The sequence below is a fragment of the Rhamphochromis sp. 'chilingali' genome (assembly GCF_963969265.1).
Source record: "Rhamphochromis sp. 'chilingali' genome assembly, chromosome: 5".
Lineage (NCBI taxonomy): Eukaryota > Metazoa > Chordata > Actinopteri > Cichliformes > Cichlidae > Rhamphochromis > Rhamphochromis sp. 'chilingali'.
In genome coordinates, this window is record NC_137932.1 from 35113970 (window position 1) to 35127241 (window position 13272).

General features: G+C 38.4%; 1 protein-coding gene across 3 annotated transcripts in view; it reads left to right on the forward strand.

Moving 5' to 3' along the window:
• map3k7 (mitogen-activated protein kinase kinase kinase 7) overlaps positions 1–13272 on the forward strand; it is a 32068-nt gene that overhangs the window by 356 nt on the left and 18440 nt on the right. For 2 of the 3 annotated variants that reach the window (XM_080882451.1, XM_080882453.1), the window contains exons 2-9: positions 433–552; positions 671–781; positions 860–925; positions 1005–1050; positions 3476–3614; positions 6152–6276; positions 7060–7188; positions 7515–7645. In XM_080882451.1, coding sequence (XP_080738577.1) covers positions 460–552; positions 671–781; positions 860–925; positions 1005–1050; positions 3476–3614; positions 6152–6276; positions 7060–7188; positions 7515–7645 — 840 coding nt within the window. In that variant the 5' untranslated portion in view covers positions 433–459. The remainder of the gene's footprint in view (positions 1–432; positions 553–670; positions 782–859; positions 926–1004; positions 1051–3475; positions 3615–6151; positions 6277–7059; positions 7189–7514; positions 7646–13272) is intronic. The other variant, XM_080882452.1, reaches the window with a different exon arrangement.

The window sequence follows — 13272 nt, forward strand, 5'->3', positions numbered from 1 at the left end:
GTGTAGTCTTATTCTGTCGTCCCAGATCTTTAATTATGCAAAAAGCTAACTTTAAACACCTATTTTCTCCAGTAGTTTTTCGTAGCAGCTGCATAACTGAGCTAGTTATGCTATGCGGTTAGCCTTGACTGCATCAAGGGAACTGACAGTAGGTAGGCAAACGCCGATCCGTTTTTCGGTGCTTGACAGCCGGCCAAAGAATGACAATTTGCCATTTTTGAAGGCTGTAACGTGTTTGTTTTATTGAGTAGCCATGTCTCCTTACGGCATCAGTCATAATTACGCAGTTACGGTAAAAAATAAAATAAAAAAAATACGACTGCGTAATTGCAATTGATGTCTTGAAACCTATCTAAGTATCCTTGTGCTGATTTATTTATTATTTATTAATATTGAGCTTTTTACCTATGTGTTGTTTGCTCGTTTTCATAGTAAGTTACTAGCTGACCTAAGCTAGTAATGTCTCTATCGTTACCACCAGCGGAAATGCTTGAAACACCACCTGGGTATCCCTTTGAAGAAATCAATTATGAGGACATTGAAGTTGAGGAGGTAACTTGGGATTATTTTTGCTGTTTTTCGTGTCACTAGCGCATGACAACAGTTAGTGTCAGCTCGATGAAGCTCTTACCTAGTGAGTGTAACTTTGATGCTAACTACCTGTTCTCAGGTGGTGGGGAGAGGAGCTTTTGGGGTCGTCTGCAAAGCAAAATGGAAAGGAAAAGATGTTGCAATCAAGACTATTGAGAGTGAATCAGAGAGGAAAGCCTTTATTGTTGAGGTATTTTTTCGTTATTGAAATATTCTCAAGATTATTTCAACAGCCTGCCTGTGTGTAACCTTTCCTTTTCATCTCCAGCTCAGACAACTTTCACGTGTGAATCACCCCAACATTGTGAAACTGTATGGCTCTTGCAATAGTCCAGTAAGTTCACTAGGATAACAATGACTATTTGGTCTATTTGGTTGATTTTGAGTTTTTGATGGTGTTCTTTCCACCGCAGGTTTGCCTTGTGATGGAATATGCAGAAGGTGGATCATTATATAATGGTGAGTCAATATGTTTTAATAGAAAACACTATGGTTGTGTTACATGTTACACCATTTATTTTGCTTTGCTAGTAATGAACACTGCTTTAGACAGACACAGCCCTGTTGAGTTGATCCTCCAGTTGTTTGCATGTTCAGCCACTTTTCTGATTCGTTAGAAGTCCATGTTTGCACAGCGACATGCAGTCCTTACATGCACATACCTAAATATTCAGATAAACCTGGGAACTGGTGGGGTATAAAATTGATCAGTAATAAAATAATTTGTGTGCGTACAGTTAAGACAGTTAAATTAACATTTTCAGTAAGAATGAAAATTGAGTATTTGAACCTTCTGCAAATAAATTACATACATATATTTCTTACAGCCTTATTTTCAAATAAGTTAAAAGACTTATCCTATGTATATCTAGGCTTGTTGTTTCTTATGTTTACCATGAGTGCTTTTATAAGCAATTTGTTGTCATGTAGCAGCAGAGTCTGGGATTACTGGATGTCAGATAGGTGCAGGTTTATTTGAATTTTTCCGCCTAATGATGGCCTCCCTTTCTTGCAAAATCTCTTTCCCCCTAACTTTCAAACCATGAAAAGCAAATTCAACACTTCAGAAATGAAATATCATGAAATAAGAGGGGAGCAGCCCTCACCTGGCCCAGCTGGCCAGGTGAGGGCCAGTTTCCTGGCCAGGTGAGGGCTTTTCCTCTGCAAAAGGGGGACAAATTTAAATCTCTGACCTCAACTAAAAGGTCAAGGTCAGAGGTCAAGTTTTTGAAAATCTTGTGAATGTGATAACTCAAGAAGGATGCCATTTTTTTGTTTTAAAAAAATTGAATTAAAGCTGTCTCCACTTCAGTCACAACTGTTTTATATATAATTCATTTTGGGTAGCATTCAGAGACAAAACGTCAAAAACTTGTGTCTTAAACATTATGGAGGGCACTGTTAGTACTAATTTGTATCATGTTCATAAAATATTCTGTGCTCAGTTGTACTTAAAATTTGCCAGAATTGTTATGGGGCAAATTTCGCTGAATTTCAGTGAGTTTGGGGTTTTCCCCTTGTAGCTATCAGGTTTACTTGAATGAGGTTTTGGGACGAAGTAGTTTGCTGTTCTTAGTGGTTTGCTTATAATACATTTTCATAAACTACATTTTTGGACATAGTTTTGTGGGACATTGCGGGCAGTGAAGCAAATATAACAAATGCTGAGAACTATCGAAAAGTCCTGTTGTTCTTGATGATATTGCGTGTGTTTGTGCGCAAATGGAATTCCTGGTCTCTGACTTTGGCTGGCAATTGTTGTGATGATGGAAATATGCTTACACCAATGGCATCATGGTGGACATGATAGTGTAAAAATGACTGTGTGAAGATGAGTTTGAAATTAGTTTTGCGGAATAAATTTGGACAAAATGAAGTGTAAAGTGAGTTTTTCTAACAAGGCTGCAGATAGCTCAGTTTGTGTTGTGATTACATTTCATGGTGAAATATGCTGACACTTTGAAATCCAGTCATAAGATATTGTTGAAACAATGCTTTTGGATGTCTACAAATTTAGAGTTTGAACCTCAACCTCTTTTCCACTGCAAATGAGACTCTAGGCAGTTTAGTCTTACTACAGAGTCAGGTCACATGTATATGGTTGAATGAGAAAATACACATTATTTTATATCAGTTACTCAAAATTAATGTCATTAATATTATAATTTTTTCTTAAAAATATATATGCTGTTAGAGGGTCATTGTGGGTATTTAATGTGCATATATGTTTCTTCGTGTGCTTAGGCCTTGTATCTGTTAGCTGTTCTGGCGAACATTTTTGGTTGACAGAATGTTTATTAAGGGTCACCCTTTATTGATAATCAGTAATGATAATATCCCCAATGAGTTTGAAATTTTATGTTGACAAACACTCATTTTTATTTTTATTTTGATTGGTGAACTAATATACACTCCTGGGATGTCTTGTAATACTCGATTGAATTTCAAATTAACCTAGTAAGTTGTAAGATATTTCTCCAGCATTTTTAAACATGCTGCTGTCATTTAAAAAAAAAAACATTAATATGAATTATATTTTTAAATATGATTGTATAATAATGATCATTATTTACAGGTATTCTGTTCCTCCTGGTGTCAAAAATACTAAATTATGTCTTGGAAGCTGTTAATGTAACACTCTTCTCCTTGTGAAAATAACACCAGGCTGTTTCAAATTTATAACATAGGTGCATCTGCTGGGACACTGAGGGCTAGTAATAGCTTTTTGTCAGTACTCTTAAAGAAGCTATAGTGAAAATGCACATGGGTGTTTCAGTCCATATGACAGTGTCATAATTACTATAGGGACCCCACACTTTGCCTAGTTGGTTTGAAGGTATGCTGTCTGTGGTCGCTGTTTGAGACTGTGTTTTCTTGTCCACAGTACTGCATGGTGCTGAACCCCTCCCCTATTACACTGCTTCCCATGCTATGAGCTGGTGTTTACAGTGTTCCCAGGGTGTGGCCTATCTCCATGGCATGAAACCAAAGGCTCTCATTCACAGGGACCTCAAACCACCCAAGTATGCACCTTTTCACCTCACACACTCCTTTATGTTTCCAGCAAATTATTTCTTTAAAGTAGTTTGATTCAGTTTGTACTATATTGTGTTCTTGTTAAAATATCTGGTATCTTTTGAGAAACATGTAGAGGCTTTTTTTTTTTTTTTGGCATGGCATTGTAAGCCACTTAGTTGAAAGTTACTCAAGATATTAACTAGGGCTGCCACAAACGATTATTTTGATAGTCGACTTGTCACCAATTATTTTTGCGATTAGTCGACTAATCAGATCATGCATCCATTGGACGTAAAACGTACAGCTTATTGCACCAGCACGCATCTGCTCTTGTATAACTAACTCATTAGCTTACAGTTTGAAGTGTTTATGGTATGTGCTAACTAAAAATAAAGACAAGATGATAGTTTATTAAATTTTAATTAAATCTGCAGGTTGTTTCAGTGAAGTTTAAATAAACTCAGCCGCCTGCTCCTTGCTATCTAAAATATAACAAGACACCGGAGTATATTCTCGAGCATCTCACACTTCTGATAATCAGTTGTTTGCTTGACGTTTATTCAGCTGTGTAAAAACTATAACTTTATTTCTCAGCCAAACCGATTTACTCAGGAACAAATAAAATACTAAAAAAGCCAAACAATAACATTTTTAAGTTCTCTAAGTGACTTATATTACATGTTTAACCTGAGTAGTGAAAGACGGCGGTGGGTTTGAAAACGATTTGCCGGGAGTCCGGTGTTCTCACAGGCTCTAATGAGCCTTGAACCCCGGCTAACTATCGAGCTGGTGAGACGTATGTTACCCACTAGCTATCGAGCTAGTGGGTAACGCACGTCTCCGAAAACGTCAGAGCGCTTTTGAAAATATGTGGTGTCTTGATAAACTGAGCAGATATTTGAGGTTTACACAGCTACATTCTCACCTGAAAATATGTTAAACTTTATTTTGTGACCCAAAAAGAATAATAAGAGTAATATTAAAACTAACTAGCTGCCGCCATTGTTGACTACTGCGCTGGGCCGCGCTATGAATTCTGGGGCACAGCTTCTTCTTCTTCGGGGTTTAACGGCACCTGGCATCCTTGTACATGCAGTGCTGCCATCTTCTGGTTCAGTCCGTTATTACACTCTTAAATTCTACTACTTATTCCTGCGTCTTTTGTGATCTTACAAAGCTTCAAACGACGCGTCGAGTATTAAATCAGTCGTCGACGATTTTACTAGTTGACTAATCGTGACTAGTTGACTAATCGTGGCAGCCCTAATATTAACAGACATTTATTGCGACCTATCAGGAATGCTGAGGTGTGTGGAAGTGTCACAGTAAGATGTGTGTTGTATTTTGTTTTTCTTATTTTATTATGGCTCTTTTTATTTACCTTTAGGATGCTAATGAAAGTTTGGAATTGTGACATGTTCAGAATATATCATTTTTCTTTCTCTGTCATGATACGAATCCTACTATCAGAGAATTTGATAAAATGCTGTATTTTTCAAAAAAGAAGAAGAAGAAGAAGAAGAAATTAGCAAGACAGTGTACTCCAACCCTTAAATAACTAGCCAAAACATTTTGGCCATAAATGAACGACATTTGGATGTGTCTGATACAGGCAAAATGGGAAGGTGTAAAGACATTATTTACTTCGATATACATTTTGTTTTGGGCTTATTCAGATTATATTCTCATTGATTATGGAAAGCCTAGATGGAAAAAAGGGAAATGAAAAGCAGTGGTTGCAATTCAATCTGGCAGCTTCAGGATTCAGGGAATGGCATTACATGCCAGCAATGTAAAATCCTGATCAAAGGAAGTGGTAAATACCATGAAGAAAACCTGTGTTATCAGCATATAGAGTTACTCGCATCTTCTTTATAACAGCTGGATCAGACTAACACACCCTCTATAAATGCCAACTCTTGCAGGGCATCCACACAGGATGGAAATCTCATTATTATGTGAAGACTGTCTTTATTCTTATTGCATGGTCATTTCCTCTGTGGAAACCCTTTAAATGTGTTGCACTAAAAAAAAGAAAACATGTGGAAATACAGAATAGTGGTAGATTTGATGTAATTGTTTACTGCTATATAGGATGCAGTAATTAATGAAATATGTTGTGATATCTGGATTATATTCCATTGTCTCAGAAGGACCAGAGGCAACACTTCCAGCATTAATTAAAAAAAAAAAAAAAAGCAAGAAAACTAACCTATTACTAGTAAGTATTCTGTAGGAAGAGAGGACCAGCTTACCTGTTCTGTGTAGATCATTTGGAGAGTTTATAGAATTAATGAAGCCTCTCATAGTCACAAATTGTCACCTATCCAATATTGTACAGGAATTTATTTCCTGCATTATTACTATAGAATTTCCTTTGTCTCAAACAGTCGTAAGAGCCGAGCACTGTCATTCCTCTAGTACTTTTTAAAAAGAAACATTTTAAACCAAACCGGGCTGAAGTTAGGTACAGTTAGTCCTATGTTGTTTAGTTCAAGGCACTTTTTTGCTGCTAACAGGATGTATGTCTTCCTTGTTTCAGTCTACTTCTGGTGGCAGGAGGCACTGTGCTGAAGATTTGTGACTTTGGAACAGCATGTGACATTCAGACACACATGACCAACAACAAAGGAAGTGCAGCATGGATGGCCCCAGAAGTATTTGAAGGCAAATATGAGTAGTATTACAGCTGTTTGAAATGTTTTCCTATTTTTTGACCAAGAAAAACTGAGATGTGTTTTTCTAATTACCTCAGCCTCATCATCTTTGTCATGTTTCATCTAATTGGAGATGGGTCCTGCTATTATTATTATTATGATTATTATTATTATTATACTATATATTACTTCCACCATACTCTTATTTATTGATAGTAGCTACCGAACCAGTGACAGTGAGATGATGAATGGAGTCATGCTGTACTGGCTTTTCTTCTGTAAACGCAGAATTTTTGTTCTTACACAACCAAGAGCCTAATGTAAGTCTACAATAAGAGACTGATTAGAGGATGTCACAGGGAAAGATGAATTACTCCTAGTCATTGCCTTGTTTTTGGATGCATGTTGCAAGACTCCAGTGCAATTAAACAAGCCGCTTTTGCCCCCTCAGTGAACCCTTCACAACTAATTTGCATCAGTGTGGAATGTTATCAGAAAAACCCAGCGCAGCAAGTTTGAAATAGGTGTATGATGTGCACTTTAATTCTTCAATAACAGGCTCCATAATTAAGCAACACAGGAGCCGTTCCTTGGTGAAAATGGCTCCCTTATTTTCATCCTCCTCCCCACTGAAAGCAAGAGAAAAGCTGCTGCCTTTGCCAGGCACATTCCTCGCTCTCTTGTCAAATGTTCCGCAGAGAATTTCCTTTATCAGTCAGTGATGTCAGACTGAGCCTTTTCCCCCTCTTTGAAAAGGACCTAAGTGTTGCTGTGGGTTTCTTTCTACTCACAGGCAGCAATTACAGCGAGAAGTGTGATGTGTTCAGCTGGGGAATCATTCTTTGGGAGGTGATCACCCGCAGGAAGCCCTTCGATGAAATCGGAGGGCCAGCTTTTCGCATTATGTGGGCTGTGCACAATGGTGAGTCACTCTTCCTGTCTGACTGTGTGGGTCTGTGTGTTTGTTTGTGGTGGGTGATGCAGAGGTCACATCCAGCTGTCGGCCACTAAGAGTGCTCAGGCATGCATGCTAGAAGATTGTCAAAATAAAGATGTTGGCAGAGGGGGTAAAAGACATGTTGACCTTTTCAGCTCTCCTTGCAGTTTATTGCATCCTGGATGCAGCACTACTGACTCAAAAAATGGGAGGCAGTAATATATAATATTTATTTCTCTTGTGTTGTGTGATGCAGATATGTCTTTCCCTGTAACTGCGTGTGACCAGTTATTTCTTTTTATTGTATTCAGGCACAAGACCACCTTTAATCAAGAATTTGCCCAAGCCCATTGAAAGCCTAATGACTCGCTGTTGGTCCAAAGACCCCTCTCAGCGGCCTTCCATGGAAGAGATAGTGAAGATCATGACTCATCTAATGAAGGTATTCTGCCTTGTGTACTTTTAGTAAATTGAAGTAAATGAATCAAAAAACTGCAGTCTCCGGGGGTCTCATCAGTTTGTTAAAATTAGGGATGTACACCTCTAGCTGACAGCAATGTTTAATCATTGCTGTCCTTGCTTGTCGGCACCAGAAAAAGTAGCTGGTCGAATATATTCTAAACATATTAGTTTATAAATGGCAGTTACCAGTCCAGAGATGTTATGACTAGGGATGGGTATCGTTTAGGTTTTATCCGATACCGGTGGCAAACCGGTACTTTTGAAACGGTGCCGGTGCTTAAAAAATGGAAAACACAAACTTTGTCCAAAAACCTCTCATGTTTATCTGTTTTTTTGTAAAAAGATAACAATGTTAGCCTTTTATGCAGCTATAGGTCATATATGGTATCACTCTTGGCTGGAAGCAGTGCTTAAACAATGGAAAAAACACAAATTTTGTCCAAAAACCTCTCATGTTTAACTGTTTTCCAATTTTTCTTTGGTCATTTTAGCCTTTTTGGCCAGGGTGAAGGGAGTATCTGCCATCAAACAAGAAGACAGCCGCATGTAACTACGACGGTGTTTTCTAGTTTACCTTACATGCATTAATGTACAATTACACACGAACAACATTAAGCTACTCACGCAGAGAAGAACGGCTGCTGCTGCCATCATCATCAGTCATCATTTCTGCTACACTGGCAGGGCTAGGGGCCAGGGCTCTCCTCTTCCGTTTCTTGGGGGATGTTGATAACTCCGGGTCCGATAACAGGCACCACACACGGAGTAGGTACGGTGCATTTCTCGGCTTTAAAAAAAAGCGGTATGCGTCGCCAGGTGTTTCATCAGATTCAAGGTGTTACCTCCTTTGCACAGTATCACCTTAAAGCACTTGTTGCAGGCTGCTGAGTTTGCATCTTTTGCTGTGAAGTACAGCCAGACTTTTGACTGCTTCACCTTGGGCATTTTTAATCTGTAGCTCTGCTCTAAAAGAACGTACGTACCTGGGCCCATCTACTATCCTTGGAAACATAAAATGATTGGCTAGAATCTGAAGTGTATCAAATCTCAGGGAAAAAAGCACCGAAATAAAGCACCGAAATGTGCGCTGCTTTTCGGTCTGGTTACTACCGTTTATGTCAGAACCGGTGCCATCATGGCACCGGATACCGGTACCCATCCCTAGTTATGACACCACTATCCATCTCTCCCTCTATCTCTCCGGTCAAAGGGGAAGTAAACAGGCGACGAGTATTAAATGGTGAAGTTGTGCAGATTTTTGTGCTTTTTCAAAAAAAAATTGAGCAGCTGTATTTTTGCCGTTCAAAATTAATAATTTCATTAAAACCAAGCAACCAAATTTTGCACCAGGGTGTGGACACTAGCATGAAAGAAAACAGTTTAGTCTGTTTTGCATTTGGGCTGATATATACACCATTTGTGAAAGAATGGGGCACTCTCAGGAGCTCGGTGTATTCCAATATGGTATCGCGATAGGGTTCCGAGTGTGCAACAAAAATGTCCTTGCTACTAAATATTACACAGTCAACTGTTAGTGGTATCATAACAAAGTGGAACCGATTAGGAATAAACCTTGTGGAAATTCTTCCTAAAGGAGTTGAAGCTGTTATAGCTACAGGAGTAGGGCTGCACGATATTAGGAAAACCTGCGATGTGCAATAACTTTGATCAATATTGCGATAACGATATGACTTGCGATAAAATAAATAGCAAAAAAAAATGAAATGAATACATAATTTCCATAATGGAAAAATACATAATTTCCATTTTACTGCAACAGTTTATTTAAAGAAAGCTGCTGTATGAGCAGTGTAACAACAAAGTGCACTTTAACATTGAAACATTACCCCCATAAAAAAAAGACATCCTTCCCGGTCTCTATCATTAGTTTTAAATAAACATAACTTAAATTATACTGCAAATGATCTCAATGCAGTTGTTCATCATTTTACCACTCACCTATGGAACGCCAGGACTGCCATAATGAATTAATTAAATACACCATTAAATAATTATTTAAATGTGGCAATAATTAATTAAAATTGGAATTAATTAATTAAATAAATAGTTATGACACATGTAATTAATTAATTATTGACACATTTAATTAATTATTTATGTATTTCACATTTTAATTAATTATTGACACATTTAATTAATTATTTAATGATATATTTATTTATTTCATTTTGGCAGTCCTGGCGCCTGGCTCTCATCATGAAATAATTTTATCTGTCAGCCTCACCCATCAAACTCAGGGGGCGGGGTTAACGCTGCCCATGCAGCTTCTCTAACATTTGATTGGTTGCCGTGCAAAGTAAGTCAAAACAGGTCGATCCTAGATAATCGATTGCTTGTGTAGACTTGGGGCAGCCAGGTATCCCAGAATGCAGATCAAATCACAGGCAGCAATGGTGGTGGTGTAGTTTTAAAATACCCCGTTTTTCTGTCACCAGCTACACTTTTAACAGTGTTTTAGCCGCGAATGTCGCAACGTATGTCTGGTCAGGTTGTCAACATAGAACATGTTTGCAAAAGTGCTCCACCCTGGCCGGAGTTTTTAAAATCTCCGTTTTCAGTGACCGAAAACACAGTTTACGTGTGGACGAAAGGTACAAACGCATAGAAAAATACCCGGGTACGTGTGGACATAGCCTGAGACAAAATAGAGGAATCACAATTAGCTGATGACTGGCAGCTGTGGCCGCCCGACTCCTCCGACACTGTCTCCAAAACCTCTCCACCCATTCACCACACCCACCCACTCTAATTATCAAGTTAAGTTTGCTGTTAGCCAAATTTAGGTTACAAATTTGGTGTGATAGTCATAATTTTAAAAGCATTAACTAACTTTTTGGCTCAGATAATGTAATTTGGTCAGTTGGAAGGTTGATCCTATAACATTTATGACGAAACAGGAACCTTTCATGACTGGAACAAAATTTGTTTTTTGTTGAACCACACAAAAGAAAACCAGCTGGACTGCAGCTGCTTTCACACTTCAGCTCTGCCTCAGTCTGAGACTCATGGACTGATATTATTCTGCTCCAGGGCTGTGCAGAGATCTTTAAAGGGGCGGGTACTCAAAGTTAAAAAGGGATGTTTTCAGAGATTTCACTAGCTCTGCTAACAATTAGCATGCAGAGTGCACCGAGGGGGTTACGTTAACCGGTTTGTTTACATATTCCACTCTCCGTGTTCCACATGTTGCATTCGCAGATTCTCATTTTCACCGAACGATCGTCTCTTTCCGCCTGGTCTTGTGTCTCTGTGCTTCTGTAACATAAAGAACGAGCTGACATTTTTCTCACGAAACCAGCGATCAGCTCAACAGACCCTCAGTTTACCTGCATGCATCCTCCTCCTCATCTGTCAGCTGTTTAACACCTGCTGCTAATTCAAGAAACACGCCTAGTTACCTGGTGATAGTCACAGTTTAACTGGGCAGCCGGTGCTCGATATAAAGCAATGTCAGCGCATTTTTCTGCACAAGATAAGTAAATATAGTGTTTTCCCCGAGCGCAGAGCTGCTGGAGCTTGTTTCCTTACAGAGCACTTTATAGGCGAACAGCTTCATCAGCGGCTGATGTCCAATCACCGGCACACAGCTTTGAAACCTCAGCTGAGTTTTAGCTCTCAGTGGTTAAACGCTGGACTTCATTCACTCAGGTTCTGTCTGTCGGGTCACGTTTACTTCGCTGTTTTATTTACAACTGAGCAAATCGGTTTGGCTGAGGTTAAAGTTACGTTTCATAACTGCATAGTTTCACAGACGTTTAATGGTTCACTGGCACATGTGTTAGACTGAACTATCATCTAAATATCATCTGTTTTTTAATAGTTATTCAACTGTATTCTAAGCACCAGCTGTCTGTTAGAATGTGATTTTTTTTCTCTCTCTGTTGGCACACGTATAAAAATGCGCAGGAAAATCTGACGTGCATGGCAAACTTCACCGACGATATTTAGGGAGGAATAAACACACATCAAACATAAATGAACCATTTGCCTGTCTCCATAATTGAGAGCATTTTCTCTTCTTATCTCAACACTATCTCTCTCTCTCTCTTTTTTTTTTTTTTTTTTTTTTGCTTTTTCGGTCATGTTATGTTTACCTGTCAAAGGCTTGTTACAAACTATGAAACACATCGTGCAGACTTCTGGATGTTAGAAGAAAACTAATACTGCTCATGAATGAGACTAAAGGCAGGAAGGTGTCCTTTAAGACTAAACATGTTAATAGGACCTCCCTATTTATATCATAGTTTATGATATAGCACGTGTATTTCAGTAATAGCCTGCTGAGGCCACTATACGTGCTGGCCTCATATCAAATGTGAAGGCAGACTGAGTCTATGTTTGACGTTTTTTATATCTAATCTTCCTTTTCAAACATTTAAACAGTCTGCAGCTGAGGGAATACAAACTCAAATTGTCGGAACAGGTTTGCTCGTTTCTTAGACTGTTATTCTAATCTGCTGCTGAGTCTCTTACACTTTTCTTTATGCTGTATATTTTCACGTCTCTGGAATAGTTGGCAGTTAGATAGTCAGCTGGGAAACTTTGTGTTAACTCATGGAGCTGAGGATATCGTGGATATGCTGACCTCGCTGCGTGGTGTACAGAGCGAGGTCAGCATGATTAATATTCACAATAAAAATATTAGCCGAACATCATGAAGTCTGTATGTGTTTCATAGTGTCGAACAACCTTTGTACAGTTAAAGCCAGCAGTTACTACATGACGGAAACACCAACGTTATCTCTTTTATGTGTTTATACACAGGTCACGCTGATTACTGAACAAAAACCCAAAGATCAGATGTTAAACAGATTTATTTGCTCTCTCTCCTCCTTAAACATGTTTTTAATGTTAGTTATAATTCAGAATTGGCGACTGAAACACGTAGGACACATAAGAACATCAGGAAATAAAACACCGATAAATATAACCTCAGTAAAAGAAGTCAGCGGGGGTTACTACAGCTGTGTACCGGGGCCTGCGCTTTGTCGGTGGGATTGCTTGCGAGGCGAGCGGGTCTATCCCACGCTTTGCCGTGAGACTGGGCAGACATCTCCGAAATCATCGAAACACTTTTGCAAAGAGGCTGTATCTTGACAAACCGAGCAGACACATGAAGATTAAACCACTACATTCTTGGCTAAAAAAATATTAAAACGGTATTTGGTGACACACAAACAGGGTTTTTCAAAGCTCAGTTCTGTTAGCTTCCACATGCCGGTTGTTGTGTGCTAGAAACAATGGCCACCAGGCCAAAGCAATGGTTTTGACTCGATCAGCGTTAACCCCGCCCCCTGAGTTTGATGGGTGAGGCTGACAGATAAAATTATTTCATGATGAGAGCCAGGCGCCAGGACTGCCAAAATGAAATAAATAAATATATCATTAAATAATTAATTAAATGTGTCAATAATTAATTAAATGTGTCAATAATTAATTAAAATGTGAAATACATAAATAATTAATTAAATGTGTCAATAATTAATTAATTAAATGTGTCAATAATTAATTAAAATGTGAAATACATAAATAATTAATTAAATGTGTCAATAATTAATTAATTACATATATCATAACTATTTATTT